A 27,322-nucleotide genomic window follows, 5' to 3' on the forward strand; every position below is an offset into this window, starting at 1 on the left:
AAAAAAATATGAAAATTTGGATGACTCTCCAAATTTCATTTGTGTCACATAAATTGAGACAACAAAAATAACATATATTGGGTCCATTTTAATTTATTTGTCTTATTTTTATTTTTTTTTATATTTAAAAATTGCGTAAAAATACTATAAATCATGATAATTGACAACATAAAATATTTCAAAAATGTTGTATGTGGATAGTCTTATTATGCCTTAAATAGCGTCAAAGAAAGTACAGGTTTGTGATAAAAAAACTTATTCCTTTATCCACGCAAACAATCGCTTCAAAAACTCGGTTATTAGCCCCAAAATATACCATTTATATTATTGGGCCCGTGCATAGCACGGGCAACATTATCTAGTGTTGTTTATACATTGCACTGCTTATGCACATTTATAGAATGCTATTTATGTATTTTGTCATATGTACATCATAATTGGAAAATATTGTATGTTGTATAGAAGTTTCTAATATTAGTATAAGACTCCATCTCCATCAGCAGGGGTGGCGCATACATCGGTGGAAAGTATTATTATTTATACATGGCTAAAATTATTTTTTATGTAAATATAGTAGATGTCGAACCCCCTTCGATTAGTTCGTGGGTTTACTTTTTTAGATTTTAAACCCCCTTATTAAAAATCGTAGCTCCATCAATGTGCATCGAGTGTAGGTATTTGATGAACAAAATCTAGAAAAATATGATTGTTCAGAGCTAAAGAAAATTGAAGGTCTTGGTGCGAGCACAACTATATTTCGTTATCCTAAAGAAAGAAATTTAACGTAACTAATACGTTAAAAGCACCATTTTTTGTAGACCATAATATCAGTTAAAGGGAATAACTTAGGCTCCAAAAGTTGAAGAATATTTGAAGGTGTTATCTAAGGCAAAAGTACCAATATTCATGATCTACAATATTTACTACAAAACAACTTAAGCTCCAATAATTTGAAGAAACAACTAACCAGAAAGGTGAAACAAAAACCCGAATAGAACAATCAGAGAAGAAGACAACAACAACGTGAGTCCTTTAGGAGCTTATTTTAGCCCTAGGCTTCTTCTCGGGGGGAGATTTCAAAATCGAGCTCCACAAGAAGAACTAACTCATTCATGCAAATCAAATTAAATCAAAGATGAAGGAAAATTGAGAAGAGCAATAGCCAAGCCGAGAAAGTAAAATGGAAAAGTGGGAAAAATTTTATGGTGGGAGAGGCACAAGTATGACTTAGTGTGTGAGGGATTATTTTTGGATAAAAAAATGTATAGCTCTCACCTTTTCTATTCAATATTGTTGTTTCTCTCTCTTGTCTGTCTTAATTTTATAAATAAAAAATTATGTACGTCCTATTCTTTTATTTTACATTGTTATTTCTCTTTCCCATACATTTTACTCCACATCCGTTTACTTGTCCATTTCTTTTCTTTTCCCTTTTTTAAAAAAAGTTCTTCTTTAATTCTTCTTTCCTATAATATTTCAGATCAATTTTTACTTATTAATTTTATTTATTCAATTTTTTTATATCATTCGATATATTTGTCTTTTTTATATTTGATAATTAACAATGGTTGAGTGATTGGACCCATGTATTTTTCTCTAACCTTTACTTCTCACCCCCTCCTTTTGCCATTCTTTCCTTTCACCTTTTTATTTTTCTAATTCTTTGTGTAATTTTTTAATCAGTTTTTTCAATGGTAAATATTATTTATCCAATTTTTCTTATATTATTTATATATTTATATATGTTCTCCATTTGATAATTATCACGTTGATTATTTTTAAAAAAAAAAATATTCGAGAATACAAGAAAAAATATATATAATATATTTTCCCTATTTGTGGCATTATGGTTGATAGTTTTTTATATAACTGTTTACAATGAGTTATATTAAATAAATAATAATTGTACAAAATAAAATTCATTTTATTGTAAAATGTTTCAAATCAAGACTAAAATAAAGAAAATTGAAAACCTATTTTATTAATTTGGTACGGTTTATTAATATAAAAATTGATGAAATAATTCAATTTGATAAAGTGAAAAATTGATCAATCATGCTTATATATATGTTCCAAATGAGGGATATTAATAGTTTAGTCGAATTACTATCTAGACTTTTATTTTGTAGACAAAGGTTTTATTCTTCATTTTTAATTTTCTCCACCATTTTTTCTTCTCATATTTTTATGTAATTTAAAAATTAAAAAATGATATACTTGTTAATTATCAAATATGAAAAAAGATAAAGATACGAATGATATAAAAAATTAATAAGTGAAAATTGATCTGAATTATTATAGGAAAGAAGAATTAAAGAAGAACTTTTTTAAAAAGGGGGAAAAGAAAAGAAATGGACAAGTAAATGGATGTGGAGTAAAATGTATGGGAAAGAGAAATAACAATGTAAAATAAAAGAATAGGATCACATAATTTTTTATTTACAAAATTAAATAAGACAGGAGAGAAACAACAATATTGAATAGAAAGATGGGACCTATACATTTTTTTATTCAAAAATAATCCCTCACATTTCAAGTTATACTTGTGCCTCTTCCCCATAATTTTTTTCGAAAAGTGGCAACTTAGGTGACTTTTCAAGTACCTTAGATGGAAGACACGTATACAGAGAGTTTAAGTGAAAAGTCAAAATTGTCCTACACTAAAATTTTAATGACTAAGAACAAACATGTTGATACTAACAACTCTACCCATGCGAGTAATATAGTAGAATACCAATAAATACTAAGAATCAAAATATTTAATTGCTGCATTTTTAAAATTCTTGTTGTTGTTTGTTCCTATCATGACTTATCATAATTTCAGAAAAAAAAGCAAAGGCAACTAAAAAAATATTTGTGACATTGAAGAATTATTTCTGATTTCGATATGCTGGTTTAGAAAATCTCATATACTACGTATGATGCACAAAATTTGAACCTTTTTAGTTTCTTAAATGGAGTGTGAATAGTGACAACACAAGCAAAAGAGAAAGGAGAGGATATGTAGTTTACATCGATATGAAATTTAAGAAAATTTCTAAAATAAATAAATTTCAAATGGCATATATGGTGCAAACATGACGAATAAAATAGATCGAAGGAAGTAATAATACTACTGTGAAATTGAAGTGCACCATTATTTATTATTACATAAATAATAATTTTATTACTAACTTTCGTTGCAACTCTATAGTTTTCCCTGAATTAATTCTTTCATTTTTATCTAACCAAAAAAAAAAAAACTATATGAAATCAATATGAAAAATTGAATATGTATATATAATTATCATGTAATAACTGTGCGATTCTGTAAATGCAAATATTATATTAATTTAAATTATCATGAATACTCGTAAACATCAAATTTTAAACATATTCCTACTTTTATATATTTGATATATTTAATTTTCCAAACAGACCCTTAAAACTTGTGACCGTTGAAGTGCCCCTATAAATAGGTACTAGAAAAGATGTATTTGAATTCTCACAAAATTAATATTTCTTAACCACCATGAAAATCTCTCCAAAGAATCCTCACTTTTTTAAACCCATCTTGCCTGGTTTCAAACAAGGAATTGTAAGTATTTCTTACCATATAATATATATATATAAATTAGGAAATATACTATCTATTTCTTACATATATCTTTCTTAATTCCATAAATGACTCCTTAAATAAACATTTAAAATCTTCTATAATCTTACTATACAATATTCACTTTCTTGTATTTATCTGGATCTTGATAAAATTCTTTTTCATTAAATAAAACCAGTACAAAAATAAGAATGTTATTCGTAGTATTTAATGAGAATCTGTTTTTTATTATGAGTTTTTTGTGGAAATAAGTTGAAAAACTCATGTTTTATAATACAAAAATCAATTGATTTGCGGTGAACAAAAAATCCTCTGCTTCTAGTAGTGAAAAAAGTACTAAATAACAAAATTGTAATCTTTAAAATCATTTTCTTACTTGTAGTATATTTCTTTAAAATCATTCCATATTTTTTTATATGTAATTATTATGTAATTTATACATATTTGTTGTGATGCTGCAGAAAATTCCTAAAGGTTTCTTGAAATATCTGAAGAAATATGATCAGTATGAACACGCAATACTGAGAAGGGCAGGTATAAACAGTACCAACGTCAGAAATTTTATAAAATATAATTTTTACTTTCTATTCATTTTTATTTATCCACTATATAAAAAAATAGATATTATCTTTTACTTGTTCAGTTTAACAAAGAGACCATTGGTTAAATAATTTCTATTTTTTCCTTATTATTAACTATAGTGATTTTCTTAAAACATTAGATTTATTATATTAAAAAAGTAATATAATAAATTTATTATTTTATTAATTATATTTTCAATGATGTGACAAATTAAACATGATCGGAGGAAGTATGTACTCCCTCTGTTAATTTTTTATTTTTCTTTTAAGAAATCATTTAATATGATATGTATTATAACCTACTGGTACTCTATGTAATTACTTAATAATAACGACAGTATTAAAATAAAATAAGTAAAATGAAACATGTATAATCACTATGATGAATAAGTAAAAGAAAACGAAGAGAGTATAAATAAAAAGTAATTTTGACATGTATATAATTTTTCTTATAACTAACTATCCTTCACTCTATATGACTACACAATTGCAGGTAAGAAGTGGCGAGTAAAAGTAAATGGCCGACGATTAGAAGACGGTTGGGAGAAGTTTTCAGATCAACATGATTTGCATTTGAGAGATATCTTGGTGTTCAGACATGAAGGAGATATGGAATTTGAAGTTTCCATATTTAATTTAAATCAACAATGTGAGAGAGAATACGAATACAAATATGAATATGAATATGAATCCAAAGGTACGTTTTTTATTTATGTATGTACATTCTATATTCAAAATATAGTCCATTTATATTTGTTTAATAAATAACAACTCTATCTTATTCGTATTACATAGTGTTTTTTTGCTTTTACATTTAATGTAAAATTACTTGTCATTTATTCTAGATGTTGTTAATCAATGTTATTCATGATGAAAAAAAAGAAGCAATGTCATTAGTAGAGTTTCCTTTAATAATCTTTGGAATTAGTATGGCCAAGGTAAGTAGTGTATCAATATAATTGAAATAGTGTAAGAAAGAACATATGCAAATGATTTTGATCTAACTTCTAATGTGATATTGACCTAAGCATGTTTAAATCTCGATTAATTGAAATATGCACTTTTGATTTCTTTCGAATATAAATTTAGCATAGTTATTAGTCATTATATTTTCCACCACTTAATTATGAGTCTATGTGTTACGTTAAGCTTATAATGTTACTTCATATTTAATGGTAATATAGTTCAAAAACTATCACAAGTATATCATAGCTTCTTGCATCAATGGACTAAAACGACATATTTCGACTAGTTAAAAGTTAAATGTATTTAGCCAGAATCGGCATAAAATGATTTATCATATGATTTTAGATGTTATTCATATTTTAATAGTGATCTATTTGTCATATGTGGTGAATCATTTTCTTGTGTATAAATTTAATTATGTAACAGACAAGCCAAACCACAACATCAAGTCATCAAGAAAAGCATCTCATTTTGTATGCATTGTTAGACCCTATTGCCTCTCAAGGGATGCCTTGGTAAGTCTAAGAAAATAAAACTTTGATTTTTTTTAGGTCAAATACATATGAAGTATGTACACTATTTGATTTGATTATACATAAATTATTTCAGTTAGTCCCTAAAGAATTTGCATCGCGAAATGGTCTCTTCAACACCAAGGAACGTGATTTGCTTGTCAGAGATGAAAGACAGAGGTCATGGAATGTAAAACTACGTTCATATGGTGATAGTGTTGTATATCTTATAGATGGATGGAATAAAATTCGCGATGCAAATTGCTTAATGGAGGGAGACTGCATAATGTTTGAGGTTGTTACGAGTGGAAACAAACCAATATGGAAATTCAAGAGGATGACTGAACAATAAAGCTTTCTATTTTGATTCGCCAATGAAACCGTGCTATTTTGATTTTTTTGGAACAATTTCGATGAATTTAGTAAATTATTGAGAGATCATTGTAAATTTTATCTTCGTTTTTCCTCAAAAAATTTCAAAATCAATCATACAGTATAAATATCATATAACCATCAAGCAAAATTTACAAGCTTGACTAATGCGCAAAAAAACACAAGGTGGTTACTTTTACTTACAATCATGATTTTTATTAAGTCACATCGAAAATATTGGGATTTTTTTCCTTTTTGTCATAATACAACTCAAATGATCCCTAATTTACAAATTAAATTAGGCAAGAATGATTGTTGCCAAAACAACAAATAAACCAAAGGAAACTTTCAATTTTGCAGCAGATGAAGGTGGTGGTGCTTGATCAGCCGGAGGTGCATCAGCGTCTGGTGCACCTGCCGGTGCATCAGCATCCTTAGAAGGAGCAGGGGCCTCTGCTTCCTCTTCAGCAGGGGCCTCTGCTTCTTCCTCGGAAGGGGCCTCAGCTTCCTCCTCTTCAGCAGGGGCCTCTGCTACTGGTGAACTCTTAGGCGTATTCGCCTTTGGTGGTGGAGCTGAAATTGGTGCCATTGTTCCATCAATACCAGGTGTAACAATAGGTTGAGAAATTCCAAGAATTGAGATATTGTAAGGCTGATTCATGACGGATTTTTCAAGTTTTGAATTTCGTTGAGCGCCAACAACAGCTGATCCAAAAATAAAACTACCATCTCTAGCAGTAACATTCAAGAAACCTTGATCATATGCTGCTTTACCAGATTGTTGATACATTGTTGTCATTTTAGCTGTTTTGTCCTTCATCCTCTGGAGTTTCATTGGATCGTAGTAATCCAACACGACGTGTGTAGCCAACACCCTCTTAAGAACATCATCCGATTTCGAGGTGAGATCACCTACTGCACCATTTGGTATAGCTAAAAGTGTAATTGTACCCCTTGAGTTAATATCAGTGGCTAAGCCAGATTTCGATAAAAGTTCATTGAAAGTGCTGTAATCGGGATATTGACCGAGGATTCTTGTGATATTAAAGGCTGAGGCTGAGGACGCGAACAAGATTAAGAACGAACAAAGCAAAGGAACAGTTGATCGACTCATTTTTGCTGGCGATTTTTTCGTTTTTTTTTTCTAAAACCAGCAAAAATGAGAGATTTATTTTTATTATTATTAAGAGGAAAACAACCAACTCTGACTTGAAAAAATTGAAGAAAATGGAGGAATTTATATAGTGAAGGGATGTTAAAGCTTGTGGATGGGAGTGATTTTCTCTGTTCCTTACAAGTGAATAAACGCATGAATAGCACAGTATAGGAAGAGAAAATATCGGTCAAAATTTGGATGAGATGAAGCTTCCACAAAACTATTGATTTTATTATTTTTTTTGGAGAATTTGATATCGTAACTATTCATTGTTCTCTTTATCCATATCCACCTAAATTATTATATGGAGTTAAAGAGTTAAGACCGGCTCTCTACTAGTGCACCACCTAAAAAATAATATATCAAGTTTTGTCGATGACCACGGGTTTACTTGATGCCTTTTTTATACATAAATTTGATATTGTTCCCTTTGTATTAAAACACACCTCAATATTGGTTAGCCAAATATTTTTCTCATTTGACATCAGACGCATGTAGGCAAACGTAGCATGTAAAATGGCTAATTCTTGTAAAATGGCTCCTAAATGTCCAAAATATGTCCAAAAATGGTGAAGCTTCAGGTACTTCTCCCAAAACTCCCTACGAAGGGTTCCTTAAGGGTTTCACAAAAAAATCAATCAGAAGTCATATCACCAAAATATTCATGGCTAAAACATATGAGAACCTGAGAAAATCGTGTAATTCTTGTAAAATGGCTCCTTAATGCCCAAAATATGTCTAAAAAATGGTGTGACTTCACATATCGTAGGGAGTTTGGGGACTGACGGAATTCCGATCCTACATCAAAATTTCTGAATGTTGACTAAAGTCAACTCCTTAAGCATTAGACCATCAAAACTAAAAAAATTTACACTACACTCAACCGACTACCTCAAGAAGAAGGTCATCTATCCCAGCACCACACAAAAGCTATAAGAAAGCTATGGGAAGGGGCAAAACAGTAAAAGCACACAAAAACACATAAATGTCCTCGAAGGTCATTTACAGAACTTTTCGCCAAACCTTTATAGAACTCTCTATAGGGAGTTGGGGGAACAGTATGTATAGTCTCATCATTTTTAGAGTGATTTTTGGGCATTTAGGGGCCAAAATTTCAAGAATTAGGCGATTTTCTCAATTTTTAGTGTGTTAGTTCATTAATATTTTGGTGATATGGTTTCCGAATGATTTTTTGCGGAACCTTTATGGAACCCTCTATAGGGAGAATAGAGAGTTGTACATACATTCTCACCATTTAAAAAGTGATTTTTGTGCATTTAGGGGGCAAATTTTAGGAATTAGGCGATTTTCTTAGTTTTTTGTGTGTGTTAGCCCGTGAATATTGTGGTGATATGGCTTCTAGGCAAATTTTTTGCGGAACCTTTATGGAACCCTCTCTAGGGATTGGGGAGCAGTACGTACATTCTCACCATTTTTATAGTGATTTTTGGGCATTTAGGGGGCAATTTATAGAATTAGGCAATTTGCTCAATTTTTTGTGTGTTAGCCATGAATATTATGGTGAAATGGCTTTCGAATAATATTTTTGTAGAACCTTTATGAAACCCTCCGTAGGGAGTTGGGAAAGCAGTACGCATCACCTCACCATTTTTAGAGTCATTTTTGGACATTTAGGGGTCAATTTATAGGAAGGCATAATACATAAAGATGACCCTTAATTTGGCATAAGCGGACAACTATGTCCTCCAACTTTGAGCACGAAAAACTGAGAAAATCGCCTAATTTTTATAAGTTGGCCCCTAAATGCCCAAAAATCACTCTAAAAATGGTGAGACTGTACGTACTACTCCCCCAACTCCCTACGAAGGGTTTCATAAAGGTTTCGCAAGAAATTCATTCGAAAGCCACATCACCAAACTATTCATGGGTTGTCACACACGAAAAATTGAGAAAATCGCCTAATTCCTATAAGAAATAATACATAAAAATGACCCTTAACTTAGTGTCAGCCGACAACTATGACATTTAACTTTTGGTGTGCACAAGTAGACACTTAAACTTGTATAAAATTGAACAAGTAGACCCACGTGTCCTACATGGCATAATACATGTAGAACCTCACGTATGACACAAAATTGTCATGTAGGGTGCCATGTAGGACGAATGTATTTATTTGTTCAATATTATACAAGTTTAAGTGTCTACTTGTGCACACCAAAAGTTAAATGTCATAGTTGTCGGCTGACACTAAGTTAAGGGTCATTTTTATGTATTATTTCTTATAGGAATTAGGCGATTTTCTCAATTTTTCGTGTGTGACAACCCATGAATAGTTTGGTGATGTGGCTTTCGAATGAATTTCTTGCGAAACCTTTATGAAACCCTTCGTAGGGAGTTGGGGGAGTAGTACGTACAGTCTCACCATTTTTAGAGTGATTTTTGGGCATTTAGGGGCCAACTTATAAAAATTAGGCGATTTTCTCAGTTTTTCGTGTGTGTTCGTTCACAAATTTTCTGGTGATATGGATTTGGAATGATTTTTTGCGAAACCTTTATGGAACCCTTTGTAGGGAGTTGGAGGCGCAGTACGTACAGTCTCACCATTAGTGATTTTTGGACATTTAGGGGCCAATTTACAAAAAAATAGACGATTTTCTCAGTTTTTCTGTGTGTTAACCCATAAATATTTTGGTGTATGACAAAATTGTCTCATTTTGATTAGTTCTAGAGTACTTACATTCCACAATTAAGAAAGAAATAGGTAATTAACTTTTGTCAACTCAAAATATGACCAGTGTTTTGTCATTCTAATCAAACAAGATAATATACATTAATTATAATTTTTTTGTTAATGACTGATTCTCATGCATGCATGCAATTGTAAGGAATAGAGACATTCACTCCAATTCACAAACTCAATAACCCTTCACCTCCACAAATTCACTATATATAACTCTCAATCTTTTTCTATTTTCACAAGTCAAAGTTGGTTGTTCTATCTAGGAAGAAACATAACCAAAAAACACAAAAATAAATAATTACATTTTGTTCTATTTTTCTTCCTTTTCTTTTATTACTCCCTTTCTTTGGCTTGAACAATATTTCCGGCAAAAATGAATCGTTCAATTATTCCCCTCCTTTGTTCCTTCCTCCTCCTCTCCGCCTCCTCGGCCTCCGCCTTTAATATCACAAAAATCCTTAGCCAATATCCCGATTACACCAATTTCAATGACCTGATATCGAAAACTGGCTTAGCTAGTGAAATAAACGCTAAGTCAACAATAACACTCTTAGCAATCCCAAATGGTGCAATTGGTGATCTTACCTCGAAATCAAACGATGTTGTCAAGAAGATCTTGACAACACACGTCGTTTTGGATTACTACGACACAATGAAACTTCAAAAATTGAAGGACAAGACTACTAAATTGACAACAATGTTTCAAGAATCTGGTAAAGCTTCAAATGATCAAGGATTCTTGAATGTTACTGCTAAAGACAATACGTTCGTATTTGGATCAGCTGTTAAAGACGCTCAACGCGATTCAAGGCTTGAGAAATCCGTCATGAATCAGCCTTACAACATCTCAATTCTTGGAATTTCTCAACCTATTGTTACACCTGGTATTGATTCACCACTTGCACCATCATCAGCACCACCACCAAAGGCGAATACACCTAAAAGTTCGCCACCAAAAGCAGAGTCCCCTGCTGAAGAAGAGGCAGAGGCACCTACAAAGGAAGATGAAACAGAGGCCCCTGCACCCTCTAAGGATGCCGATTCGCCGTCCGCTGATTCACCTCCAGCTGATGCTCAATCACCATCATCATCAGCAGCTGAGAAATTGAAGATTTCTTTTGGTTTCTTTGTTGTTTTGGCATCAATGGTTGCAGCCTATTAAAAAAAAAAAGGTTAGAGTTCGATTTCTCAGATGATCACTCAATCAGTATTTATTATCTCAGAAAGTCATTTCCGAGATAATAACTATTAGTTGAATTGATCATATGAGAAATCAATTCCTATTAAAAAGGGTTTTTGTGTTGGATTGTACTTTGTAGAGAGGCAAAAATAAATTGCTGATAAATCATATGTACACAAGATTTTTTTTAGATATTAAAACTAAAATTATGATTTTCAAAATATAAAAAAAGTGTATATTTATCATTAAAATGATACTCTTTTTTATGCATTCAACGAGAGAAAAGGCTTAAAATGGTCCATTATCAAAGTCAAACTTGTTTTTTACACTAATCATTAATACATTAGAACAACTGAACAAGAATAATAAAAATACAAGGAATTCAAAACAAAACTTGCTTGGCTTAGAGGCACGTTAATGCATCTCTTGAAGATAGTTGGAGTCTCTCCCATGAGCAAACGAAAGAATAAATAACAATTCTACTTCAGGATTCAACTAAGTCACAAAACAAGTAGCTTTTAAGAATGTTGCTCTTATATTCTTGAATTGATGATTTCACCTTTGGATTAATGTTAAATTAGGTCTTAGGCCTAACTCAGACCCCAAAAGCTAACTCAACGAGAGGAGGATTGCCCAAGCCTTATAAGGAGTCCACCCATCCACTCATCTGATTAACCACCAATGTGAGACTTTTTGTTTTAACACCCCACCTCACGCCCAGTGCTTAGCATCTTGTGCGTGGGCAATTTTGGGTAATTTTTGACCTACCTCACGCCCAATGCTTAACATCTGGTGCGTGGGTAATTTTTTGGACAATTTTTAATTTTTTTTTTGTCCCTAACATTGGGTGAGATAGGCCCTGTTCTGATACCATGTTAAATTAGGTCTTATGCTTAACTCACATCCCAAAAGCTAGCTCAAATGGAAGAAGATTGTCCAAGCCTTATGTCACACCCCGAGCCTACACCCTGGGCAGGACTGGCACTCGAAGACCATTGATGGCCCCAAGCGAACCCTTGGCCTGGCTTACTTAACTCAGCGAAAGACTTAAACTCAACCAAGGTAAGTTCATATAGTAAACTGGAATGTTATAAAGGACATTCAACTGGCCTTTAAGGCAAACTCAAGTATCAACATGGAATAATGACAATGAAAAGACTAAACAATTAACATCTAATTGTCTATGAAGCCTCTAATAACAACTGAGATGGATGTTGGGACAAATCCTACAACATCCTAATGAACTAAACTAGAAAACAATGAAATGGTTCCTCCGGAATGAAAGAAGGCTCACCAACAGACTCTGAACTGCTCACTGGATCAACGATGTGCCGGAATGCCGATCCTAGTTACCTGTGTCTGCATCATAAGATGATGCAAGCCAACTAGCATCAGTACATTGAATGTACGAGTATGCGAGTTGGAAAGCTAAACATAACATAGGCTTGAAAATGATCTAAAAGAAACACTTACCTTGACTCTTCTCAACTCATGAATACTTAACTGAACTCATTTCATTATAAAACAGTTTAAGACAAGTGCAATATAAAGACAAAGAAAACTGTTTAAAACATGCTGTCAACTCATAATCATAAAAAAAAAAACATATTATGATCCCTTTCAAAGTCTACTTGTGCAATGCATGAATGAAGTCTCATACCCCCATCCATACTAAGCAGAACCCTTGAGGAACCATGCAATTACTGTTGTGGGAGTTTTCTTTAAACCGACTAACCAACACTTAAGAACTATAGTGATGATACAACGTTATTAGCCCCACGCTACCGGGCCATCCTATACCTTGTTGTGGTATAAGACCTGAACTACTGATGGATCCACTAGTCTATGCGAAAAGGATTCATCTAAAAAGTATGACCCTTTTCTACCCATGATGGCTACGTGATTTATGGAGACTTGAGTTAATGTGAACTCGCATCCCCATATCGGTGCTCAATACTACTCCCAAAAATATAATATTAGCTCTTATGTTTAAAAACATACTTCTTCTGTGATTTGAGGTTAGTGCTCAAAAACTTAGCTCAAAGGCTATCTTGGAAATCAAAGTTTTCCCTCTTGCTTAATTATGAAAGCATTTACTCTTTTCTGAAAACTAGCCCAAAGGTTCTTTGGAAATCGAGGTTTCCTTTCTTGTTTAAATGTGAAAACATTTTAAACTCTTTGGGAATACATAGCCCCCATATACTTTTGAAGGAATGAACTTCAACTCTTTATTCTTTGCTTAACTTGAAATTTAAGTCTTAGAACAAAGTTAAAACATTTGGAAAGACTTTTGGAAACTCTAAGAACTTCTCGTGACTTGACTCTTACTTCTCTTGACTTTGATCCTAACTTTCCTTGAATTGGATTATGGATTCAAGGTTCATGATCTCATGTTTATGGATGATTTCATGATGTTTAGATGTACCTTAGAGTGTTGAAATCAACTAGAAATTATAGGTATATTGCTAAGAAACAAGTATGAAAAGGTGGGGAACGAATGGGGAGAACTGGCGTCCCTGGCACTCTGAGAGGCGCGGGGCGCTAGCCCTCAACATTCAGAGACCAAGTTGGGGCACTCTGGCTGGCGTGTCGCCCCACATTCAGGGATTGCTTTGGGGCGCACTGGCTAGCGCGACGCCCACCCCCTTCCGCAGGTGCTTAGCGACTTTTCTTCTCCGTTTTTCAACTCTAAACCCTCTAAAATCTCAATGGTTCTTTACCCAAACACTTAGTATCATTAGTACCCTCAATACCCAATAGATTTAACTCGAAAAACAACCCGGAAACACGAATCAAATCAACACTAGGCATTCAACAATCAACCAACAAGAAATCAACAATGTTCTTCAAGAACTTCACTTTCTTAACATTCAAACAACTCCAATTTTGCTAAATTGAAACAAGTTTGGCATGTGGATGAACTAACCCAACACTATGTGATCTCACATACCTTGTAGGGATCACCCCCGACGAATTCCACTCACAAAGCTTGAACGTTCTTGGCAATTTCCTTGGTTTCTCTCCTCTTTTCTCTTCTTTCTTCTCCTCTCCAAGCCCTAGCGTAAATTCTAATTTTCTAAAATGAATAAAGTCTTGTTTTACCCCAATTAATTCCTAAAAATGAATTAGAATAATTAGGTAAGGAAAAGACTAAATAACCCTTCTAAAATCCGGATTAGACTTTCCTTAATCCAACAACCCAACTTCCAAAAGGCATAACTTACTCATACAAACTCGGAATCGCGCAAACTCGGCGGCGTTAGAAAGATCATTCCAAGAGTTTTCCAACCATAATCTGGAAGTACACCTAACTCATCCTGAGCTAGGAGTTATGGCCATTTGAATTTGACCAAAACTCAACTTTCCTAACTTAAACAAATTTACCAGATTTTCATTCTTTCCAAAAATGACTATTTCCAATTATTAGCTTCTCCCTAGTTATTTCAAATTGCGAGATGTTACACCTTATAAGGACCCCTCACATCTCATGAACCACCAATGTGGGACTTTTTGTTATAACAATTAATGTCTCACAAATGTTTTTCAAGGGAAAGTAGTTTTTTTTGAGTGCTTATCTTTTCAACCAAAAGAAACTCAATTTATAGGACAAAAAATTTGCAAGAAATGACTTTAATTAAATTGTATTTATTATAGGTTCTTGAATTGAAAAGAAAACTTATCTTTCAAAAACCTATAACGTAGAATTAAAAAGCCTCTTTCAAAAAATTTATAACGTAGAATTAAAACAAAAATGAATGTTACAAATCACATTCATGTATTTTCTATATTTCAAAACTTTTAACGGATGGTTATGTTTCAAACTTAATTGAAACACTAACTTTTACAATCCCCCGCTTTTTTCAAGAAATTTAATCCTTGTAAAATCCAAAAAATATTTTGAGACATTAATCTAGCAATATGCATCAATAATGGTGTCTTTTGGACTTGAACCATTATATAGTGAAGGGTTTCTAAATCATTGACTACTTAATGAACGAATCTTGAACTAAGTGGTTCATTGAATGAAATAGAAAAATACTCCACGCATATCACTATGTTCTGGTGAAAATCGAAATTCTTTGACACCTTCTGGCATATGTCCTGAATCCTTTTAGCTAAGTGTTTTAAGATTTCCCTGTGAAAATCTTATTGGAGCGGCTTCACTTCGCACTTAGTGCGGTGAATTCATCAAGAGTAACTTTGCTTACTCCGACCAAATTGTCTATGAATTTCATTAAGAGAACTTAATCTCATCCTCCCTTACATCAAAGTATCGGTAAATCTATCAAGAGTATCCCTACACACTCCAATCGAAATCGATTTATAGACTTATTAAGAAGATATAATCTCATCCTTCTCTTTAGTAGGAATGTTGAAAAAATTTATCAAGAGTTTTCTTACTATTATCCAATTGAGATCGGTCTTACAAATTTATTAAGAGAAAAGAATCTCAATCATGCACATCTACTTATTTTATTTTATTTGAAAATGGAAATTTTATTGATGTGCTTCACAATTGTAACTTTACTTGTTTTTCCTTTTGAACTCAAGTTTACTTCATTAGGCAGGGTTACCATAAAGTACAATTAATTTACAACAGGCTTTATTCCCATTCCATTACAAGTTTCCACCACTAACTCTTTGCCTAACCTTTTAGACAAAGGATCTGCTAAATTAAACCAGGACTTCACATATTGAAGTGATATTATGCCTTCCTCCAATAATCTTCTCACATTATTATGTTTGAGACAAACTTGTCTCGACTTGCCATTGTAACAATCACTTGAGCCGAAAATATAGCAACTTGATTATCACAATAGATAATTAAAGGTGGTATTGACTTACTCCACAAAGGAATATCTATCAGCATAGATCACAGTCAATCAACTTCTTCTCCAGCAGAATACATAACTATAAATTCTGACTCCATGGTTGAGCGAGTAATACATGTCTGCTTCTTTGATTTTCAAGAGATCGTTGCTCCAGTCAAAGTGAAAATCCAAGCAATAATAGATTTAGAGTCATTCATATCAAAATTCCAAGTAGCATCGCTATAACCTTCAAGAACAACTAGAAAGGTAGAATAATGTAGGCCAACATTAATCGTACCCTTCAAATATCTTAAAACCCATTAAGACATTCCAATGTTCAACTCCAAGAATACTAGTAAACTTGCTCAAAATTCCTACTGCGTAACCAATATCTGTCATGATACAATGCATGACATACATAAGACTCCCAACAATCTAAGAATATGTTAGTTGATCAAGAACATTATTAGAGTTCCGCATTAGTTTAATGCTAAGATCAAATGGTGTAGGAACAAGTTTGTCGTCAATGTGACCAAACCTCTTTAGAACTTTCTCAATATAACTTGATTGAGTAAGAGGCAAGTCGTTCATTGATCTTATGATTTTAATATCCAAAATTACATCAACTTCTCCAACATCTTTCATTTCAAATTGAGAAGCTAGAATTTTTTTTTGTTTCTTTGACTCTTTCAATATATGTTCCAAAGATCAACATATCATCTACATAAAGACATATTATAACACCAGAATTTTCTTAAAATGTGCTAAATATGCAAATATCACCACCATTGATTGAGTTGCCATTAGAAATCATTACTCTTCTAAATTTCTCATTACATTGTTTTGGAGCTTGTTTTAATCCATAAAAATATTTAAGAAGCTTACAAACTTTGTGTTCTTGACCAGGAACAACAAATCCTTCTGGTTATTTCATGTAAACTTCTTCATCTAGATCTTCATTCAGAAATGTAGTCTTCATATCCATTTGATGTATTACCAGACTGAATTGTTGCTAAAGCAATCAAGAGTCGAATAGAAGTCATACGAGCTACATGTGCAAAGGTATCCAAATAATCAGTATCTTTCAATGAGTAAAACCTTTTGCTACTAAGCGAGCTTTGTACTTATCTAAGGTACCTCTTTCTAAAAATCCATCTACAACCAATAGACTTACATCCAGGAGGGAGGTCTGAAAAAATCCATGTATTATCTGACATAATAGAGTACATTTCATCATCAGTTGCTTCACGCCAGAAATGAGCATCATGATAAGACATTGCTTCGGCATAACTTTCAGGATCCTTCTCAACTATATAGTGTCAAACAGTCTAATTTATGTGGCAATATTTAATTATTCATAAAATTTAAAAAATAAAAACTTCTAAATTTGTGCTTTTAAAAAAATATATATGTTTGTGTGACCAAGAAAAATACCATTAGTATAGAGTTAAATTAGTGAGATTTCTTCCATCTTTAACTTACATTGAAAACCACACAATTTAGTAATATCCACTCATAATATTTTCAACTTCACATAAAATTCACTTCAAATAACTTCATAAAACTCAAGGAATATCTTACCATCACTTTATTATTATTAATTAAATTTGTCATGAATCAATAAAGTATCATGTGGTTGCTATTGGCTTAATTTTTAGCTCTCACGTGTTACAAATAAAAGTCAAATCACTTTAATGTCACATAACACTAGCTGATCTAAATTAGGACCATTGTAGTTTGGGGGAGGGCTATGAGCTAATAAAAGACTGATCGAGAATTTGAAAATGACGGGTACATCACAAAAAAAATGCTAATTGAAAAATGTCACTCAATATTGACTCGTGTGATAATTTTACTAATCATAAAATTATAAAATTATTACTAACCTATAAATATAAATTGAATATCAATTATGATCATAGATGATAATTATGATCTAATTTAAACTATTTATGTAAGAAGTCTATTCTCAATGGGCTAATTTAAGCCATGTTTATACATGTTCAAAGAGGATGGTCAATGCACCTAATTTTGGGGTGAATGAAGTTTTTTATATGTTGATGTTTTTTGAAATAATCTTTTCAAGTATTTAAAATATAGGGATAGTTTCAGATATAAATAATAAAGTAATTAGTTTACAAGGAATATAGTCTTGTTTTTATTTGCATAAAGATAGTCAAATGTCACAGAAAGTACACATTGATTATACATTATGATACACTCAAAAAACTGAATATAGTTTACATATACATGTGTTATACACTAACTATATATTATGATACACTAAAAAAATGGACATAGTTTAACCATACATAAAGTATACACTGATGATACATAAAGTATACACTAACTATTCAATCCCCATCGATTCAAAATCTCTTCTAAACAGTCTCAAATTTTAGATATGAAATCCTCTTAATGTTTTAAGTTTTTTGATATATAATTCACTCAAAACGTTTTAACATTTACGATACATCATTTTTTTAAGAAGAAGGAAGAAGGAGGAGGAGGATGATATCAAAGATAATGCTACAACAAAAGGGAAATGTATTATATATTTTACTTTGGGACAAGGCTTTTTGATAGGTTGATGGATCAAAGTACAAGTAGTTTATTAAAGCCTAAAATCTATCCAAAAATAAGATCCAACAATATTTAAACAATCACAATCAAATTTACTTTAAATAATACTCTAATAATAAGTTCTTTGAAAGAAACACATTAATCCAAAAAGTAATTTAATATATAAACAAACTATACTATCCTTTTTATTAGTTTAAAGTGCTTCTAAAAAATTGTTTGAATTGATTCATACAGACTTGTGAATTTTTCAAAATTCTTACTTACAATAAATATAAATATTTTCTTACCATAGTTGATGATTTCAATAGGAGAATTGAACTTGTACACTGTGAAAATTAATGCATTTTCAGTTTTAAAAGATTTTTTAAAATGATAATTGAACGACAATTTAATCTTCAAATTCAGAAAATAAGATCAGATAATGCATTTGAGTTGGAAAAGGGGATTCAAGAAGTAGAATTCTTTCATAAGAGATCACAGGGCTCATTCGAACCTCAAATTGAAGAAAAAATTACATTGCTTAGACATAGTTAATTTTTTTTAATACATATAATAAATATTAAATCTATTCAATTTCTTCGTATGTTCACTTCTTCATGTTTTATACTCTCTAATTAAAAATTATGCCTCTATCACTTAATAGTCTAGTTTTATTTTTCAAAAAGAGTGGGGACCATAAAAAGAAAAATACTTTTATGCAGTGAAATAATAATAATATTATTTATTATTATTATTATTATTATTATTAAAAAGCAAGAAACTTGTAGTAATTTAGTTGGCACCGACAGCACTTGAAATATATAAAGGTGGCCCAGGATGCAATAGCATATCCCTTTTTTCATCTGTCGGTGAACTAAATAGTCACTCTCTTTTCTTTGAAAATCGATTAAAATCGAATCATAACTGATAATAAAATTATAAGTATTAAATAATCAAATTAATAAGTTGAATATAGGATTCTATAAGTATCAAATTATCAGTTTAATTTTTAAAATTTTATTTTTATATTGAATAAATTGATAATTCATTAATTATTTTATTAATATGCGTTTCACTTTAAATTTATTCTTTTATTATTTTTTCTTACTTTGTCTCTAACTTGTGAAACAAAATCTCATTCTTTTCACATTCATCATCGTCCACGTAAGATATATATTTGATGTGACAAGTAAAATTCAAGATCTAAGTCTTTGGGGTGTTTTAGGTATCGTCGTTATCATTGTTATTATTATTATTTGTGCGGTTGAAGTACATTTGTCCTCTATTAAAATTTTCAAAGGTTAAAAATATAAAAAAAGATTGATTTTTTTTATGATTGTTATCTTTATTTTTAACTTGTTAAATAAAAACATTATTCGTGTTCATCATTATCGTCCACATAATATGATACTTGATCTGACATGTACTTCAAGTTCTACATCGAGGTGTTTAGGTATTGTCATTATAATTATTACGATTATAATTATTATTGTTGTTGATGTAATTATTAATTTTTATTATCATCATCTTCAAATGAGTTGCTTTCCAATTTGTTTGAATTAAAAAACAATTTTCTTTTAATAAGAATATTAGAATACAACTGAAATAACCAACTTTAGAATCTTCGTTTTTGATTAAATAAAAATTTCCACCAAAAAAGTAAACCAAAATCATTCCTACCATTAACCAATTTTTAAAATGTCTTTTTCAAGTATTTATAAGGACCACATTATTTTAACAACGTGATTAAAAAAAAGACACTTTGAACACCTTACCCAGGCCCCCACCCCAGGTATAATAATATTTTTTTTCAACTATAAATATTTATGTGTACTATATAACAACACATTAAATTCAGTTTAGTTTCACAAAAGTAAATTTTGAAAGGATAAAATATAAGCAAATCTTATAACTATCTTGAAAATAAAAATAAAAAATTATTTCAAATAGATCATCGATTCAAAAAAATAAATATTTGTGTATTTTTACAAAAATAAAATAAAAATAGAGTACTCCCTTTGTCCCTTTTTAGTTGTCCTATTGTTTCTTTTGAAAGTCACTTTGACTAATTTATAAAGTTAAATTAAATTATATTAATTTGATATTTTAAACTAAAAAATTAGATATTCAAAAACTATACGAAAAAATACTATAAATTTCAATTTTTATATATCAGTATGATGAAAAAATAAATCATAAAATACTACTTAAAGTTCTTACCGTTTAACTCTTAAAAGGAAATCATGATAACTCAAATATCAAATTATATAATTCCTGTTTATTTACTTATTTATTTATTTCCTAAATAGTATATTGCCCATACTCTAACATCTACTTTTTTGAAAAAAAATAATCAAAAATCAGTTTTGCCCCCAATATTTTTGAATCCCAAAACAGCTCAAATTACTAAGCAAAAGAGGACAAGAAAACATTCTGCCACTGCACTATTTTATTAGCTTATCCCTATATATACATAACAAAAAAATTTAAAGTGAAAAAGGAATTTTATGTGTCATTTGTGCTCCCAAGAAACTAAACAATTAATGTTAATAAATTATAAACCTAATAGGCAGTAGTCACACACATAATAACTTACTCAATCTAATTTCATAAATGAAAGTATTTATCGATATTAATTAATTGTCATTAAATTCAATATAAGTTTTAGAAACATTTACAAAAAGTGTTAATTATCTTTAAAAAAATATATATATTTAGCTTCAATTAAATTGTACAAATACAGTTGATATAGTAGAAGCACAGTTAAAATATGGTTTTTGAGATGGAATTTGTGGCGTCAACATTAATTACCGTTGAAAATTATTTTTAGTATAATGTAAGAACAATGATATAAAAAACAAAATAAAGTAAAAAACAGAAAGATCAAACATTTTTGCAGTAAGCAGTAGCATTAAGAATTAACGGCAAAAAACAATTAATAGTACTGACAATAATTGAGAAAGCACTTAACAAAAGAACTTTTAAGAGGAAAAAATAATAATACTTACTTTAACAGTCATTCTTTAGTATAAAGTGCCTAATTATGAAAAACATGGTATATTATGAATTTGAACAATCTCTCCCCCTACCCCTACGCCTACCTCCACCCCACACACAAAAAGATACTTTCAATTCCAATTTATTTATTTTATTTTGATTTGATACAAAGTTTATTGGACGTTCGATCATATTTATTGTGAAATTTAAAAGATTTTATTTTCAAAGTGAAAATGAAATTTAAAAATTGGTAATTGTGTTTCGCCGTGATACAAATTGAAGTTTTTTTATTTTTATTTTTGTGAGTAATTCGGAAAGATAAAAGATTTTTCTGAATTTTATGACTATGAACTAAAGATACATCAAATGTATTATAGTCTTAATTTTTAAATATATCACGCGGAAAGTAAAAATTAAAATAACTATCAATATAAATTGTTAAACAACTAAAAATAAGAGTAAGAAAAACAAATCGAAATAGTAAAGAGCAAAGAGTAGAAAATTTAGAAGAACAATTGAGCTAAAAGTTTAGTGGATATGAAGTTTTTATCTTAAAGATTAGATTTTTTTTCTTTCACTTAATTTTTTTCTACCTTCAGTCAGTCAACACATGAAAACATTCTTCATATTAACAGTTCTAATGGATGAAGTTGACAGCTAGTGTTTATTTTTTTAACTTATTTTTAGTACATAACTTTCATAGCTTAAATCCAAAAAAGTGGGAAAGTAAAAATTTTCAAGAAGTAGGGGGGGAGGGGGAGGGTTTCACAGGTGGTAATTTATGGTATATACCTTCCTCTATAATGTTGCTTTGCTTCTTTTTTATTTTTTTAAGTTGCTTGAGTTGCCTCTGAGGGTATGCAAAGAATCTTAACATTTTGTTGTATTTTGGTTTAGTAAGAAAAAAAATGGAGAGTTGTTGAATTTCTTTTATAGTGTAACAGAAAAACTTGTTCTTGAATTTTTCAAGATCTGGTGAATTTGTTGTTGAAAGTAGCTTAAATGGCTCCAAGATTGAATTTTTCTGACTGGTGGGGTAAAGATAAACAAAGGGGAACACCAGTTATAGTGAAAATGGAGAACCCCAATTTCTCCATTGTTGAAATTGATGGTCCTGATGCTGCATTTAAGCCTATAGAGAAGAGTAGAGGCAAAAATGCTAAACAAGTGACATGGGTTTTGTTGCTTAAGGCTAACCAAGCTGTTGGTTGTGTTGCTTGGCTTGCAACAATTTTGTGGAGTTTAATTGGTACTATCAAGAATAGGTTGATTTTGAGAAAAGGGGTTTCTCTTGCAAGTGAAAAACTTGGAAAGAGTAATCTACTTTTTAGAATAATCAAAGTTTGTTTGGGGGTTTCTTTGGTTATGTTAGCTTTTGAAGTGATTGCTTACTTCAAAGGTTGGCATTATTTTCAGAATCCAAATTTGTATGTACCACATACTTCTGATGTTTTGGGGTTGTTTCATATAATATATGTTGTTTGGTTGGATTTTCGCGCTGATTATATCGCGCCTTCAGTTCAAAAACTCTCCACATTCTGTACTGTTTTATTCCTAATTCAGTCGTTAGATCGTTTGGTACTTTGTTTGGGTTGCTTTTATATTAAATGCAAGAAGATTAAGCCAAGGATTGAAGGGGATCCCTTTAAATCAGATGATCTTGAGGGATCAAACAACAGTTACTACCCTATGGTTCTTGTGCAGATTCCTATGTGTAACGAAAAAGAGGTAATTTTGATGTTGCTGCCCTTTTGAATTGTTATCATTTTATCTTCTCATTTTTGTACTGTGGTTCCTGTTTAAGTTTTGAACTTTTCGTTAGGAGTCAACATGAATCAATTCTAGACTTTGAACTAGTTGAAGTTTATTTGGTAATATACGCATTGATTTAGGTGAATTCGACAAGTGAGGCTTGCTCGAGTGATTGAGCACCTCCACCATCAATTGGTAAGTTGAGGGTTCGAGTCATACTGGAGGGTAGAACGCTATTGATCTTCCTATTATGAAAGAAAAATGACCAAAAAAAAGAAGATTTTAGGTGAATTCAACTACTTTCTTGTTGTGGTGATAAACAATTTATATTTATGGTTTCCTCTTTAGCTTGCTGATTCACTTTATTTTTATGGTCTCTTTCTTGCCTTTTCTGTTTTAGGTAACAGAAGTGGTTCAGGCATGTTCTCTAGCAATTGCTTGTACTTGGCACTAACTTTTCTCTTCACAATAGTATTGCGATTTTTAGTATCTTATTACCAACTAAGGAACTTGAGCATTTTGCGGATCTTTGTCTAGATTAGGCACATAGGACGTGAGGCTTAAGTTAGTCGCATTCTACATGCAAAAAAGACATGGTTGTCAAAGATTGTTACGGTTTTGAATGAAACAAATATAATTTTCATCTTACATTTATTTTCTTTTCTTTTTTCATTCCGAGTTAAGTATTAAAAAGTTTTTCTTGTTACTGATGCTGCACAGGTATATGAGATGTCTATATCAGCAGTTTGCCAACTTGATTGGCCAAAAGACCGTTTGTTGATTCAAATTCTTGATGATTCCGACAATGAGTGCATCCAAGACTTAATAAAGTCAGAGGTCGCGAAATGGAACCACAAGGGTGTCAACATAATTTACAGGCACCGTCTGGTTAGAACTGGTTACAAAGCCGGGAACTTGAAGTCCGCAATGAGTTGTGACTATGTGAAGGATTATGAATTTGTTGCAATCTTTGATGCAGACTTTCAACCAACTCCAGATTTTCTTAAGCAAACAGTCCCGCATTTCAAGGTGAAATATGTTTCTTTCTTCTTTTCTTCCTTTCGTGAGTTCGTTGATGTTATTGTTGACGATTAACGTGTATTCTTTAACTTCACCACAGGACAACCCCGAGCTAGGATTGGTTCAAACAAGATGGGCATTTGTTAACAAGGATGAGAACTTGCTGACTCGTCTACAAAACATTAATCTGTGTTTTCATTTTGAGGTGGAACAACAGGTGAATGGAGTATTCTTGAACTTCTTTGGTTTCAACGGAACTGCTGGTATTTGGAGAATCAAAGCTTTGGAAGAGTCTGGAGGTTGGCTTGAGAGGACAACCGTGGAGGATATGGATATTGCTGTTCGTGCGCATCTCAACGGTTGGAAGTTCATATATCTTAATGATGTGCGGGTAAGGATTGTCCACTTTCACATTTTTGTTAAATGTGCTAATGCTACCATATATTGCTACTTTGACTAGCATTTGTTGCAAGCGGTTTTATTATTTCGAGAATTTAGTTGCACATAGAACTAGTTTGGGATTGAGATGTACTTGCAAGTAGAAGCTGGAGTTTTATTGACTTGACTAAGATTCAAAGGTCAATAACTTTGTTCATTAGTTGCATTCTTTCATTTGAAAGATAAAAATCATTCCATCCTCTTTCGTTCTGTTCCATTCTTTAATTTAAAACATACCCCTCAACATCTACATTGTCAGATATCAAATCTTGATTTTTAGTTGAAAAAAACAAAAAATTGAGTCATTCACTCGAATTGCACCCGGTTAACGAAACACGTGGTTTTATGGCTGTGTGATTGGTTCTACCTTCTGGTCTTTTTTCTTCTTTTAAAATACTGAAATCCTGCTTGATGAAACTTTTGCGAGGTCTTATACCCGACAACTTTTGAATTTTTTTATTTAGACTATTCTTTGTGAATTTGGAAATCTAATCACAATGCTCATTGTATCAACATGGAAAAAATAGGTCCTGTGTGAAGTTCCTGAATCTTTTGAAGCTTATAGGAAGCAGCAACATCGATGGCATTCGGGCCCCATGCAACTTTTCCGAGTTTGTCTTCCTGCTATTGTTTCTTCCAAGGTACATTGACTCTTCTCCTTCAGTTTTTTCTTCTGATGTTAAGGAACCTACAATATTAAATACTGGAATGGAAGGGGCAATGAAATGAATATCGAGGCTTCGTATTGATAATCCCAACTAGCTTGAGATTGAGCCGTAGTTATAAATTCTAATGGAACTTTTATTTTGGAACTTTTGTGCAGATATCAATATGGAAGAAAGCCAACTTAATACTTCTTTTCTTTTTGTTGAGAAAGCTCATTCTTCCCTTCTATTCATTCACATTGTTTTGTGTAGTTCTTCCTCTAACCATGTTCATCCCGGAAGCCGAGCTCCCTTTCTGGGTTGTTTGCTACATACCCATTCTTATGACACTTCTAAACATTCTTCCAGCACCAAAATCCATTCCTTTCATCGCCCCGTACCTCCTTTTCGAAAACACTATGTCAGTGACAAAGTTCAATGCTATGGTATCTGGACTTTTCCAATTGGGAAGTTCGTACGAGTGGGTTGTTACCAAAAAAGCAGGAAGGTCTTCTGAATCCGACCTATTGGCCGCTGCTGAAAAAGATTTGAAAGCATTTGGAGCACCACAGATTAGCAGAGGGGCTTCGGAAAGTGAACTTTCTGAGCTGAACCGATTGAACAAACAGAAAGATGAAACTTCTACACCTGTCAAGAAGAGCAACAAAATATACAGAAAAGAGCTAGCTCTTGCTTTCTTACTCTTAACGGCGTCAGCTAGAAGCCTTTTATCTGCTCATGGTCTCCACTTTTACTTCCTTCTTTTCCAAGGAGTGACATTCCTCCTCGTTGGTCTTGATCTTATCGGAGAGCAGATTAGTTAATATTGCTCAAGAGAGGAGAAAGAGCAACCTACATATTGTATTTCAAGAACTGATACACTTCCTCTCATCTGAACTTTGTACCGGCAGAACAACAGAGTCCAGGGAATAGCTCGTATATTTCCAGATATCGATTTCTGCTATATGAAATGAAGCCAATTAGGATTTTGTACGCGAGACTATTATGTCATGCCTGTGTGAGTTCTCTAATATCTTTAGTTAGGGTTATTATTGTCAGTCTTTTACATAGAGTCAATTGTTTGTCAATAATACTATAGGTAGAAGCAATCTCATTTTTTTTTACTTCATTTATTTCTCATTTGGGATTTCTCAAAAGCAGTACTTGTGTTGTTCAAGGCATTTCACATTCATCATATTATGTATATAAGGATTTAAAATGGCCTAAATAAGGCCTAGTCAAACTTGCCTTTCAAATTCTTGGAATTGTCTGTTGTAATGAATAAGACACTTTACCATCCATGTACATTTGCTTTTGTTGGTTTTGCTATCTTTGGTTCCCATGCTCTAGTGTAGGGTAATTCTCATCTTTAGGTGACTTAGCAAGTGACTGATCTTGAAGCCTTTATGATAACTATTCATGGCAGAGTCGCGACACTACAGTCGTGCCCCCACGTGGGTGAGTATGTAGGCTATACCCTTCTCTATGTTGTCACCTCAAGCGGATGTGATTTGGTGTCAACATTGAGCATGAGTGAGATTTTACGTATATGTTTGTGGTAAAACTTGCAATAGCCATCACCATGGAGGACATTGAAATAAAAGATGGAGGGAGCAGGGTCCAACACAAGAAAAGGTGGTTGCACCAAGTGGATGTTGGAATCACAGAGCATTTGCTACCTCTCATTTGTGTAGGTATCAGATAACTCTATTCATCAAAGCTTATATAGACGTTTAGGAAAAAATGATACACAAAAAATCACCTTGTGTTTTTCATCTCTGCTCCCATAGATTTCATCATTGTCTGTTAGTTAGAGTGTCAAATGGGGGGATTAGGATTAAATTGAGCAAATTAAAATAGGTTGAGCTAATAAATGGATCGAGGTGAAATGACTGAAATAGAGTAAAAATTGATTAGGTCATGACATGTCCAGTTTGATCCAATTTGTTTGAATGGTCCACCTTCCCCTACACCACCCTTTACTTAGGTCCACCCTTCCCTTAGCCCCCTACCCTAAGTTGAGATTTGACCTCGA

General features: G+C 31.9%; 3 protein-coding genes across 3 annotated transcripts; 2 read left to right on the forward strand and 1 right to left on the reverse strand.

The window, feature by feature from the left end:
* Positions 1-6,324: 6,324 nt before the first annotated feature.
* LOC107062533 (fasciclin-like arabinogalactan protein 3) lies at positions 6,325-7,140 on the reverse strand. Its single transcript, XM_015313240.1, has one exon. The coding sequence runs from the start codon at positions 7,138-7,140 to the stop codon at positions 6,325-6,327; it is 816 nt and encodes a 271-aa protein (XP_015168726.1).
* Positions 7,141-10,256: 3,116 nt separating this feature from the next.
* LOC102597450 (fasciclin-like arabinogalactan protein 3) lies at positions 10,257-11,045 on the forward strand. The gene has a single exon (XM_006357034.2). The coding sequence runs from the start codon at positions 10,257-10,259 to the stop codon at positions 11,043-11,045; it is 789 nt and encodes a 262-aa protein (XP_006357096.1).
* An 11,128-nt stretch (positions 11,046-22,173) lies between these two features.
* On the forward strand, positions 22,174-26,592 carry LOC102578680 (probable xyloglucan glycosyltransferase 5). The gene is made up of 5 exons (XM_006356983.2): positions 22,174-23,161; positions 23,906-24,214; positions 24,306-24,596; positions 25,171-25,284; positions 25,467-26,592. The coding sequence occupies exons 1-5, from the start codon at positions 22,436-22,438 to the stop codon at positions 26,109-26,111; spliced, it is 2,085 nt and encodes a 694-aa protein (XP_006357045.1). The 5' UTR covers positions 22,174-22,435; the 3' UTR covers positions 26,112-26,592.
* Positions 26,593-27,322: the final 730 nt, after the last annotated feature.

This window comes from Solanum tuberosum, unplaced genomic scaffold (genome assembly GCF_000226075.1).
Source record: "Solanum tuberosum cultivar DM 1-3 516 R44 unplaced genomic scaffold, SolTub_3.0 scf00240, whole genome shotgun sequence".
Taxonomy (NCBI): Eukaryota; Viridiplantae; Streptophyta; class Magnoliopsida; order Solanales; family Solanaceae; genus Solanum; species Solanum tuberosum.